The sequence below is a fragment of the Equus przewalskii genome, chromosome 23 (assembly GCF_037783145.1).
Source record: "Equus przewalskii isolate Varuska chromosome 23, EquPr2, whole genome shotgun sequence".
NCBI lineage: Eukaryota > Metazoa > Chordata > Mammalia > Perissodactyla > Equidae > Equus > Equus przewalskii.
The window spans coordinates 12,742,590-12,754,968 of record NC_091853.1 but is presented as its reverse complement, the minus strand read 5'-3'; the positions used below and the strand labels follow the sequence as shown (position 1 = coordinate 12,754,968).

The 12,379-nt window shown below is 35.5% G+C and overlaps 1 protein-coding gene across 24 annotated transcripts in view; it reads right to left on the bottom strand.

Moving 5' to 3' along the window:
• Positions 1 to 12,379, bottom strand: part of RALGPS2 (Ral GEF with PH domain and SH3 binding motif 2) — a 156,177-nt gene that overhangs the window by 86,689 nt on the left and 57,109 nt on the right. For all 24 annotated transcript variants that reach the window (XM_070591645.1, XM_070591658.1, XM_070591646.1 and 21 more), the window contains 2 exons: positions 6,891 to 6,974; positions 1 to 90 (listed from right to left, as the gene is read on the bottom strand). In XM_070591645.1, coding sequence (XP_070447746.1) covers positions 1 to 90; positions 6,891 to 6,974 — 174 coding nt within the window. The remainder of the gene's footprint in view (positions 91 to 6,890; positions 6,975 to 12,379) is intronic.

The window sequence follows — 12,379 nt, the reverse complement described above, 5'->3', positions numbered from 1 at the left end:
CTTAGCAGTTTTAATATAGTGGCTCAAAACTTCTGCTCTAATTTTTAATGTTTGAGCATGAAGAATCTCTCTAACAACCCAAAAGCTTACCTGCAAATAAAAATTAAAAATAGTTGAATGACAACATTATTTACTGACCAGGATCAAAAACAGCAACTACTTGATGAATGACCTATAGCTGTTTAAAAAAACAATACTTTCTCTTACCCTTGACTTAGTACCAGGACACAACCAATCTTCAAATGTTACATACACTTCACATATACACAGACAGATATAGACACGTATACATATGTGTATACATACACATAAAAACATCACTATGATTTCTAATTTGTAAAAGCTAATATAAAGTTTGAAGGAAAAGAGCTAAGACAATGCAATAAAACAAGAGTGATGCAACATGAACAAATGTTTTTTGCTGTATTTTCAAACACTCTGGCAGAATTAGATAAGCTCTAAGATCAGATATTGTAAAATAGGCTACTTAGAGCACGTTTTCCTGTGGCTGTATAATGCCACATCATCATTTATTTACAATGAGCAGAATCCTAAGTATGAAGAATCCCATGGATGATTTTCTTGGTATGAATAAAATGAAATAAAATATCATAAAGAAAAACATATCTGAGTAATTCTAAAATAAATGAAGACTGTATTTTAAAAAAGTATGTAATGCTAATTCAATTAAACCATCTTCATGATTTCTTTTAAAAAACATTAAAAGTCATTCCTAAGAAGGCTGAGTAGATCTATAAGTAAAATGCTCTACTCTGATGAAAACAGTTTGCTTACCATGATATAATGTAACATCTATGTAACATTTTAATTCATGTACTATGAAAATAAAATCAAAGCACTATCAGTTGGCTCAAACTTATACAATCTAAAAACACAATGTAGACAGAAATCTTTGTAAAAAACATAATGCCACTGACTCACATTTCTTCACCTTTTTTTAGAGAGAAGTATTTCAGATTTTACTTGCAACATTCATCTATAAACAAATTGTCAAAATGTCTATATTTTACAAATGTGTATGTAAATGTAAAATGCTTATATTTTACAAAGCCATCTTCATATTTGTTACTATATTTGGGCTACTAATGGCAGTAACTATCCCTAATTCTAAAAAGGTTTACTTCTAAAAATATATAAAAAATTATACTGCACATACTTTAACAATAATCTTAGCAAATATCAACTAAGAATTCAATCTAAACTGCATGATCATCAACCTAATTAAATTTAACATTGGACAAATTTTAAGACAAATATTATGGTGATTTTAAATATGGCCACCAATTCTTTGTCATTCCTCTCACTGAAAGCTGGGGTGTATGGGTCACTTCTCATTGAATCTGGACAGGCTTGTGGCTGCTTCGATGAAGAAAGGATTAATGAAATTGATGCTGACTCCCAGGACAAGGTCATAAAAAGATATGCAGCCCCTGCCTCGACTATTGGAACATTCTCTCTGGGATCCCTAAGTCACCATGTAAGAAGTCCACCTACCCTGAGACCAGCAAGCTGGAAAGGCTCAGTGCAGGTGCTCCCCAGTCAACAGGGCCCCGCTAAACTCAACCTCACCTGAGAACCCCAGCCCAGAACGACCAACACCATGACACAGTTTAATAAAATTACTAGCCTTAAAAGAAAAAAATTGGGGGCTTTGGAGACAAACAGAGAAAGTGATTTTTAAGTAAAAGAAAACATCATCAGACTTCTTTTCAACAGCAACACTCTGTCAGAAAAAAAATGGAGTAACAAATGAAATATAATCAAGGGAAGAAAATTTTATACAAATGATAGACGAACTTGTCAGCACGTAAGGACTCAGGAATTACTGTTGCTATGAGCCCTTCCAGAGGGCTCTACTTCCAGAGTAATCTACTGCAGAACAAGCCTCAGACAACCAAAATGACCAGAGAAACAATCAACCTAACTATGGTAGTGAGCATTAAATATACACTTATTCATAGAACTAAGACTAAATGAGGGTTAAAAGAAAGAGCTTTTTATTACTGCATATCCTTCTCAACACTTGGTATCATCAACCTTTGCCATCTAATTGGTATAAAATGACTTCAGCTTTCGTTTTCATTCAATAAATATTTATTAAGCTCCTACTGTATCCTGGGCACTGTTGTCAATGTTTGGGACATATTAGTGAAGGAGAAAAATGAAGATCAGTACCTTCACAGATATTTTCATGGTAGCTCTTCCTAATTTTAAGTTTTTAAACTGTTTTTTTAAGCAGAAAAGATCAAAGTACACATCATCTAATACAAAGGAACATTATTTCAGGAAACTTGTTTCAGCTCTGTGTCTGTATTGAGCCGCAATGTAAAATATTTTATCTTAATGTAGGTCACAGTCAAAAAAGTTTGAAAGCCACCGTCCACAAAAACTATTGCACATGGACACCAAAACACTCAGAATATTCATAGCAACATTCTTCACAATAGCAAAAAATTAGGAAACATACTTCATGTCTATCCTCAAAAGAATGATAAATTCATTCTGATATTCATGGAATGAAATGCCAGACAGCAGTGAAAATCAATGAACTAGAGCAACATACATCACCATGGATACATCAGAGAAACACAAGTGAAGAAAGCCAACCCCAGAAAGAGTATATCCAGGCTGATGACATATATTATGAAGATGAAAAACAAGCAAGATTAGGGATGCAAATATTTCCAGCAAATCTCTAAGGGAATTAACGAGCAGTTAAATTTTTAAAAACCAACTAAAAAGGTATAAAGAAAAAAAAACCCCAAATTTTCAGATCACAGTCACCCCTTAATCAAGGGTAGAGGGAAGAACACGTAAAACGCCTCAACAGCTTTGCTAATATTCTATTTCTCAGCTTAGGTGGTGAACTCATGGTTATTAGAACATTTCTTAATACATATTAGATTTATGATATGAACTTGTCATTTTTGTAGGCTAAAAATGGTCTAACATGAGCATTTTCATATAATTCAAACAAATATTTAACACATTCTTTGAAATGCATCAAATATTTCATTTAAAAAAATCCTAGAAAACACAGGATATTTTTAAATATAGTTGCTTTATTCAGTGTTTTAAAATCATAAAGAGGTGTTATGAAACCTTATATTTGCAGCCAAAAATATGTTAAGCTTTTGTTTCTTAACTTTTTATCATGGAAAACTTCAAATGTATACTGAACTTAGAAGATAATAATGAAGACCCAGTACATTAACCAGCTTCTGCAATCAAGTTACAGCCAAGCTTTTTCATCTCCATCCTCACCCTGCACTCAAATGCCCAAGTAATATTGTGAAGCAAATCACAGACACTATATAATTGCATCTATAAATATTTTCAAAAAGTAAGAAATCTTTTTTGAGGAAATTTAGCCTTGAGCTAACATCTGCTGCCAATCCTCTCTTTTTGCCGAGGAAGACTGGCCCTGAGCTAACATCTATGCCCATCTTCCTCTACTTTATATGTGGGACGCCTGCCACAGCATGGTTTGACAAGCAGTGCAGAGGTCTGCACCCAGGATCTGAAACAGCGAACCCCGGACTGCCAAAGCAGAGCAGGTGAACTTATCTACTACGCCACCAGGCTGGCCCTAAGAAGTCTTTTTTAATAAACATAATCCAATATCATTATCATTCCTAAAAACATTAATTTCCAGGGGCCGGCCCGGTGGCGCAGCAGTTAAGTTTGCACGTTCCACTTCTCCGCGGCCCAGGGTTCGCTGGTTCGGATCCCGGGTGCGGACATGGCACCGCCTGGCACGCCATGCTGTGGTAGGTGTCCCACATATAAAGTAGAGGAAGATGGGCACAGATGTTAGCTCAGGGCCAGGCTTCCTCAGCAAAAAGAGGAGGACTGGCAGTAGTTAGCTCAAGGCTAATCTTCCTCAAAAAAAAAAAAAATTAATTTCCAATTACAAAAAATTTTCGATTATTAGTCAAATTTTCAATTATCTAAAGGTAACATTTAAAAGAAACTTAGACAACCCTCCTTCAATTAAAAAAAATCAGGAAGCCACTGGCATGACCATAAGTTATCAGAGAAACATCCAATAGAGTGATTATTAAAATCACGATACAGTCAAGTCACAGGAGGTTATATAGATAGTAAAAATGTTTTCAAAGTGATTTTATGATACAGAAATATTTCATGGCATGCTAAGACAATAAGGCTATAAATTATATGTACAACACAATTTCTATTAGATTAAGAAAAAGTAAAGAATGGAAGGATATAAACTGAAATGTTAACAGTCACCTCTGGGTGATCGTCCCCTCCAGCTTTTTAATTTAAGCATTTGTACACTTCTTCAATTTTCCTGGAATACATGTTATTATTTTGATAACCAGTAAAAAGCATAGTTTTTAAAGAGATGAGGGAGAGTTCCATTTCTGATGACATGAAGGAGCTGGTATTTTTGGGAGTGCTTGTCTGATAATAATTATAAATGATAAAAACAATTATTTAGGGACCAGCTTGGTGGTGTAGTTGTCAAGTTCACATGCTCTGCATTGGCAGCCTGGGTTTCACAGGTGTGGATCCCAGGCACAGATCTACACACCACTCACCAAGCCATGCTGTGGTGGTGTCCCACATGCAAAAAATAGAGGAAGATTGGCATAGCTGTTAGCTCAGCGACAATCTTCCTCAGGCAAAGAAAAAAAGAGGAAGACTGGCAACAAATATTAGCTCAAAGCTAGTCTTCCTCACCAAAAAGAAAAAAAAAACCCCACAAACACATACAACTATTTAAAAGCACAACAGATGTCTATAGCTATATTTAAAAGTACTACTGATATAAAGTCATATTAAAAATATGACTGTGTAAAAGCACTGTTGATGATTATACAATTGAAAAAATTACCAGACTTGCAAAGAAACAGAAAAGGTTGGCTAAGAGTTAAGAGAAAAGTATTAAAAAGAAACAGACCCTACGATAACCCTTTTGCTGGAATTAGTGAAAACCAAATGCAATGAGGGATCCAAAATGATGTCTTGGAACAACAACAAAAAGGATATTAGTGGGAAACTGGAGAAATTTGAATAGGGTCCTTAGTTTGTTAATGGTATTATATACCAAGGTTAATTTCCTGACTCTAATAACTATACCACACTTATGTAAAATGTTAACATTGGGGGAAGGTAGGGATATATGGAAACTCTCTGAACTCTTTTTATCTTTTCTAAGTCTAAACTGAAAACTCTCTGAACTCTTTGTATCTTTTCTAAGTCTAAACTGAAAACCTAGAGATTGTCAGACTGGAAAATAAAAAGGAAGACCAACTATATGCTATCTACAAGAGATTCATTTTAAACATAAAGAGGCAGATATGTTCCCTCTAAAGGACTCTTTCTAACTTCCTCTGTAATTGGCTACTTCAGATCTCCTATGACCTTACTAGGAGAAAATAATAGAGTAATGGAGTACCTAAGTAATGGAGCTTATATAGGATCAACTGTGATCTGGAATGAGGATAAAAGCTTTTGGTACATTGTGACATATTTGACTCTGACAACTTTTTGGCTCACTTAATAATATGAGTGCTTAAAAACTAAAGTCAAATTTGTGAGTACGGTAACGTGATGTTTCTGTACAGCAAAGAAAAAACTTTTACTGTGATAATAAATTCTGATCACCTCAGAAAAATCTTGAAAAAGACTGCTATATAGCTTAAATATGGAATTCAGTACAAAACATGTTTGCCCTAGGCCCCTATTACTGATTTAATCTAATCTTTAAAAACTTTAACCTACTTCCATTTTTGGGAATACAGTGAACCAAATAACTTGAGATACTATTTGCTATAAACCCTTAGAAATGTTGGGTTAAAGACAACAAACTCTTTTTAAAAAAAATGTATGGCTAACTTGAAAAATAAAAGATTTCCCTAGTGGCCAAAAACAAAGAGGAAATAAAAGCAAAGCGGTCGTTAAAAGAAAGGTCCTGTAGCTGCCCTTGGGGGCTTAGGATTCAGCACTCCTCCAATGATTTACTACAAGGCCTCACCCATCCACCCTCCCACCTCCATTTCTATCTAAGGGACCTTCAAAGGGCTACAATCTTGGTCAAAAGGTAGAGTAAAACAATTCACCTACCAGCAGGGGGAGACAATACAGAAGAAGGAGAAAAATAAGTCTTTCATAAGAATTTGTAATCTGCCCTTACCTGAATTTGAAGTCTAAATTTTCTCTACAGAGAAGTACAGACATTCCCCAACCAAAACATATAAAAAACAGTCCTAGGTCTGTGATAGACCTCGGTACTGGCAAAAGTAAACAAAAAGCTTCTCCGAAGGGATATACCCTCAACCTAGGCAACAGCAAAATTCCCACAGAAAAAGCTTAAATGGACATGAGCTCTCAATCCAAAATTACAAAAAGCAGAAGAAAACAAACCACTGTGCGTAAGGATCAGCAGAAATAAGAGAATTAGTACCCCAAAGACTCTGGACAATAACAATAAAAATAAAATGTGGAAAATAATCTAAGAAATTAAAAAATTTAAAAAACTGACACTAGTGTAAAAGCACACAGATTTGAAACCAATATGACACACCTGAAGAGAATTAGTGAACTGAAATACAGATCTGAAAAAATTACATAGAATGGAGCACACAGGGAATAGATGTAAAAATAAGAAAGGATGAGATACAAGTAGGAAAGGATGCCAAGTTTCAACAAATTTCAATCACAAAATCAAAAATCACAAAAGGAAAAAAACAGAAATCATGCAGAGAGAAAATATTTGAAGCAATATTGACTGAAAATGTTGCAGAACTGATGTAAAAAGTTAAATTATTTCTTAATGAAAAATTATATATTGTGGAATTGAATTTCAGAAACTAAATACCAAAATTTTATAAGCAACTCACATGATTAAATCTTCTTGTGAAGGCAACTGCATTTGGGGAAGAACTATATTTCTCTTTTTTATTCCATCCACAACTTGAAAGCTCCTGAAAAATTAAGTTGTAAGTTAAATATAAATTCATGAAATAGCTCAGTTTTCTTGTTATATTAAGGGTTTCAAAACATTAAAGACAGCTGTGTTCCTGAAAAATTAAGTTGCAAGTTAAATATAAATTCATGAAATAGCTCAGTTTTCTTGTTACATTAAGGGTTTCAAAACATTAAAGACAGTTGTGTTCCTTCCTAGAAGTGTTTTACTTAACAGGAACATATCTAATACTATAACCATTCAGCTAAATCACAAGAGCAAATTTTATTAGTAGAATATAAAAGGGTAAACCAATTGTCTGTGGGAACATAGATGACCAGACTCATACTCCACAGGCAGATCGGCAGGTTCCCTCTGATGGTCTGAATCCGAGGAGGAAAGATCCACAGACAGTGAGAGCTGAGCCTTTTACAACATACAGTGAAGCTGCTCGTGAGGAGTCAAGTCCATTCCCCAGAGCTTCCAACCAGCTTTCCAGTCCCTCAGTGTTTGAAGTGACAGTCAATGACCCCAGATATCCGAAGAAGCCTCTGATAAAGGGGTTCTTGACTCCCCACAGGGTCTGTCAACAGGATTCAAAGAGCTCAAGGACTTAGGCAAAAAAAATTAAACTTTCGTTTTACACTAACTTCTAACTGAAACGACATTCCTTTTAATTATAAATGTAGGCTACAGATTACAGAAAAACTGGCAACACACATGACTTTGTCACTAATAAAAATCAGATATTTTCTTATCATATTACAGTTGGTACAGATATCTCGAAAATATCATTTACACTCATCACTACTTTGAAATTGTGATCTCATCACCTCTAGATCTTACTTAATATGCTAATAAAGAAGCACATATATTGCTATATAACAGTTTAAAAACTATTTTGATAAGTGTGGTTTTTTTTGGTGAGGAAGATTGTCTCTGAGCTAACATCTGTGTCAATCTTCCTCTATTTTGTATGTGGGAGGCTGCCACAGTGTGGCTTGATGAGCAATGTGTAGGTTCATGCTCAGGACCCAAACCTGCAAATCCCAGGCCACCGAAGCAGAGCACGTGAACTTAACCACTACACCACTGGGTTGGCCCCCTTGATAAGTGTATTTTAACAGAACTAATTTCCTTTGATTTTAAAGCAAGGCTCAGTTCTATGAGCTTCAGTCTGCCAAAGAGGTTCCTAATAGGTAAGAACTCTGTGTAATACAACCACTGCCACCAGAGAGAGACACAATCTATAGGAAAAAAGAAAAATAACTCTGATGAAACTGAGTTAGGACAGAGAACAAAAGAACACTGAGAAAAGAAGACGACAAAAACATATAATTGCTACTCTCAGACAGATGAAAATAGATATTGCTCCCATTAGGCAAAAACAAGTGGATATAAAAAACAAATATTCAGAAAACAAAATACAGCTTTTGGAAATGAAAAATGTAATAGCAGAAATTTTAAAAATCAACAGAAGAATTCTGAGATAAAGGTGAGAAAATCTTTTAAGCAATAAGCTAAAAATAGGAGCAAAATATTATGTTAATTAGAAATGTCCATAAGAGGCAACACCTGAATAGTAAGAATTTTAAGAGAGAAGAGAAAAAATGGAGAAAAGTAACTTTATCAAAAGAAAGAATTCAAGAAAATGCCCCCAGAACTAAAACCTTGAAGAGTTCCTATTACAATGTATCAAAAAAAACAAAAAAGACCTAGACCAAGGCCCATCATCTAAAAATTGCAGTATGTGGGAGACAAAGAGATCAGAAAATCTGTCAGATTCAAAAACAGAACACACAAAAATAGATCACATACAGAAAAACACAAATCAGAAGGTATCACGTGTCTCAATAGCAACATTAGAAGTTAAAAGACAACTCAAACAATGCCTTCAAAATCCTAGAATTCAGGGCCAGCCCTGTGACTGAGTAGTTACAGTTCCATGTGCTCCACTTCAGTGGTCCAGGTTCGCAGGTTCAGATCCCAGGCACGGACCTACTCCACTCCTCAGCCATGCTGTGGAGGCATCCCACATACAAAGTGGAGGAAGACTGACATGTATATTAGCTCAGGACTAATCTTCCTCAAGCTAAAAAAGAGGAAGATTGGCAATGGTTGTTAGCTTAAGGTGAATCTTTCTCACACAAAAAAAAAATCCTAAAATTCTATATCCAACAAAAATATCAATTAAATATGAAAGTATACTATAGATATTTTCAGACATGAAAATCTCAGAGCTTTTGCCTTCTACGCTCCTATTCTCAGAAAGCTAAGAGAATATGTGTTCCACCACAACTAGCAAAAGAAAAAGGAGGACACGGGATCCGGGAAACTGAGGAACCAACACCGAAAGGAACTACTGGAAATTCTGAGATTAACGGTAAAGAGAGATCCTGGGACAAAACTGTGTGCAGACCTTAAGAACAACAGTTCGGGGCCGGCCCCATGGCACGCTCCATTTCAGCAACCCAGGGTTTCGCCGGTTCGGTGCGATCCTGGGCGCGGACAAGAGACTGCTTGTCAGGCTGTGTTGAGGTGGCATCCCACATGCTACAACTAGAAGAACCCACAACTAAAATATACAGATACGTACAGGGGGATTTGGGGAGAAAAAGCAAGGAAAAAAAAGAAAAGAATAACAGTTCAGATTGTAAGCTGCAAGAGGACAGAGATTCCAAGAGAGAAGTCTCTGAAAGATGATTAACAGAACAGCTGAAGGATCCGAACACACTGAGAAGACACATTCACTACATTAACTTCTGGCAGAAAAATCAGTGACAAGTACAAAGAAAGCTAGAGTAAGTTATTAGCTCAAAGACAACAAAATTTAAGTAAGTTAAGTTACTTATTCATGTCAAAATTGTGACATAACTATATGGGAAAAAGAGGAGGATGTGAATTGTGTAAATGTAAGGGCAAGAGAACATAAGAGAGTGAAATCACTTTCTATAGCAGAGTTAGTAAATCATACCTAAAATTGAAAAATCATAAATAATTCAGATATATTATTTGAAAAACAGATATAAATTCATCCAAGGAGAAATAGCTAAGAGACTTGGATGGGTGTGGGGCTCACGGCTGGATGGAGGCTAGAACGGTGGGAGCAGCTGGGCTAGGGTATTGCTATATTTTGGTCTCTTATGGAAATATTTGACTTCTTAAATGTGATATATGCAAATCTTCAATACAATTTTGAAATAAAATAAAAGCAAACAAAACGGAATGAATTGAGTCAGGGGAAGATTGAGGAAACAGTTATGATGATATTATAATACTGCAAGAAAAAGGTAATGTTCCTTCAACTAGGGTGGTGTGAGCAGACAGCGAAAGAAGTAGTAATTCAAGATATTTTGGAGGCAGGCAGGACTTATTCAATAACTGGAGTCACACAGTGTAAGCTAAGAATGGGGTATCCAGAAGTATTAAGTTTCCCGACTTTCTGGTTTGAGCAACTGAGATGGGGAATACTGAGGCAAGAGATGACATCGCTTCAACAGTAGATAAGCAGTAAAAGCTCTGAGGATATGAATTACTTTTTTTCTTAAACCTAAAATTAGATTACAACTTTCAAATTCAAAACTACTAAAGGAAAAAAATAAAATGACAGAAGTAACTCTACAGTATAAAACATTGCTTGGTACTCAGCTTAGATATATGCTTGTTTCACATTATTCCTCTGTACAGACAGAAAATATTTAGTGGTAGACATTACACTAACATAAAAGGACATATAACTATATTAAAAACATCAAACTGCTAGGAAACATTTTTCTTCTTTCTAAAAATCACCACATATTTACACAACTATACAAAGAGGCCATATTTTAGGACAAAATTCCTAGGATTAAGCCCATAAATACTGAATTTGTTTTTAGCCAATTAATATAATTTCCAAATTTATATTAATAATATGAGCAAAGGGTCTCCATCAACCGATGTTAAACCACTCAAGGCAGCCGTCTGACATAGAGTGCAAACTCAATTACAGAGCTTTACACATAAAGCAGGTTTCATTGTCCTGTTACAAGTAAGGCTACACTATAAAGAATAAATATCTTTGCACCTTTTCTGACATTTCTGGTCCTTTCCAAAAGCACAGGCCGAGAAGCGAAATCACTAGGTCAAAGAGTACAAACCATTTCGAGGCTTTGATATCTGTCAAACTGCCCTCCTGAAATAGCAGAATCATTTATACTGCCACTACCAAGTGTCAGTTCCACAAGAGTCTTATCAAAATTGGGCACATTTAATTCCCTTTCTATATATTATTACTTTAATTTCCCCAACTCTAAGAGTAATTCTGTTTGTTAAATAGAGAGAAAATGGGGGGTGGGGGGTGAGGAGTGTGAATCACCTATAAATCCACCACCTGAAGCAAACCTACGTAAACATGCATCTTCCCAATCTTCTTCATGTGCATACAGGCGCCTGGTTTCTGTTTGTTTAAAATAGCTAATACACCTGTCCTTTTCCGTGTGATTTAATCTTTTGATTTTGTGCTTTAAAAGTCCTTCCTTCTCCAGCCACATGTAAAAGAATGAAAATTGACCATTCTTTTTCACCATTCACCAAAATAAACTCAAAATGGATCAAAGACCTAAAGATTAGACCTGAAACAATAAGTCTTCTAGAAGAGAATATAGGCAGTACACTCTTTGACATCAGTATCAAAAGGATCTTTTCGGACACCCTATCTCCTCAGATGGGGGAAACAATAGAAAGAATAAACACATGGGACTTCATCAGACTAAAGAGCTTCTTCAAGGCAAGGGAAAACAGGATTGAAACAAAAAAACAACCCACTAGTTGGGAAAAAATATTTACAAGTTATATATCCGACAAAGGGTTAATCTCCATAATATATAAAGAACTCACACAGCTCAACAACAAAAAATCAAACAACCCGATCAAAAAATGGGCAGGGGACATGAACAGACATTTCTCCAAAGAAGATACATGGATGGCCAATAGACACATGAAAAGATGTTCACCATCACTAATCATCAGGGAAATGCAAATAAAAACTACACTAAGATATCACCTTATACCTGTTAGAATGGCAAAAATATCCAAAACAAAAAGTGACAAATGTTGGAGAGGTTGTGGAGAAAAAGGAACCCTCATACACTGTTGGTGGGAATGCAAACTGGTGCAGCCACTATGGAAAACAGCATGGAGATTTCTCAAAAAATTAAAAACAGAAATACCATATGACCTAGCCATCCCACTACTGGGTATCTATCCAAAGAACTTGAAATCAGCAATTCCAAAAGTCCCATGCACCCCTATGTTCATCACAGCATTATTCACAATAGCCAAGATGTGGAAGCAACCTAAGTGCCCATCAACTGATGACTGGATAAAGAAGATATGGCTTATATACAATGGAATACTACTCAGCCATAAAAAAGGATAAAATCA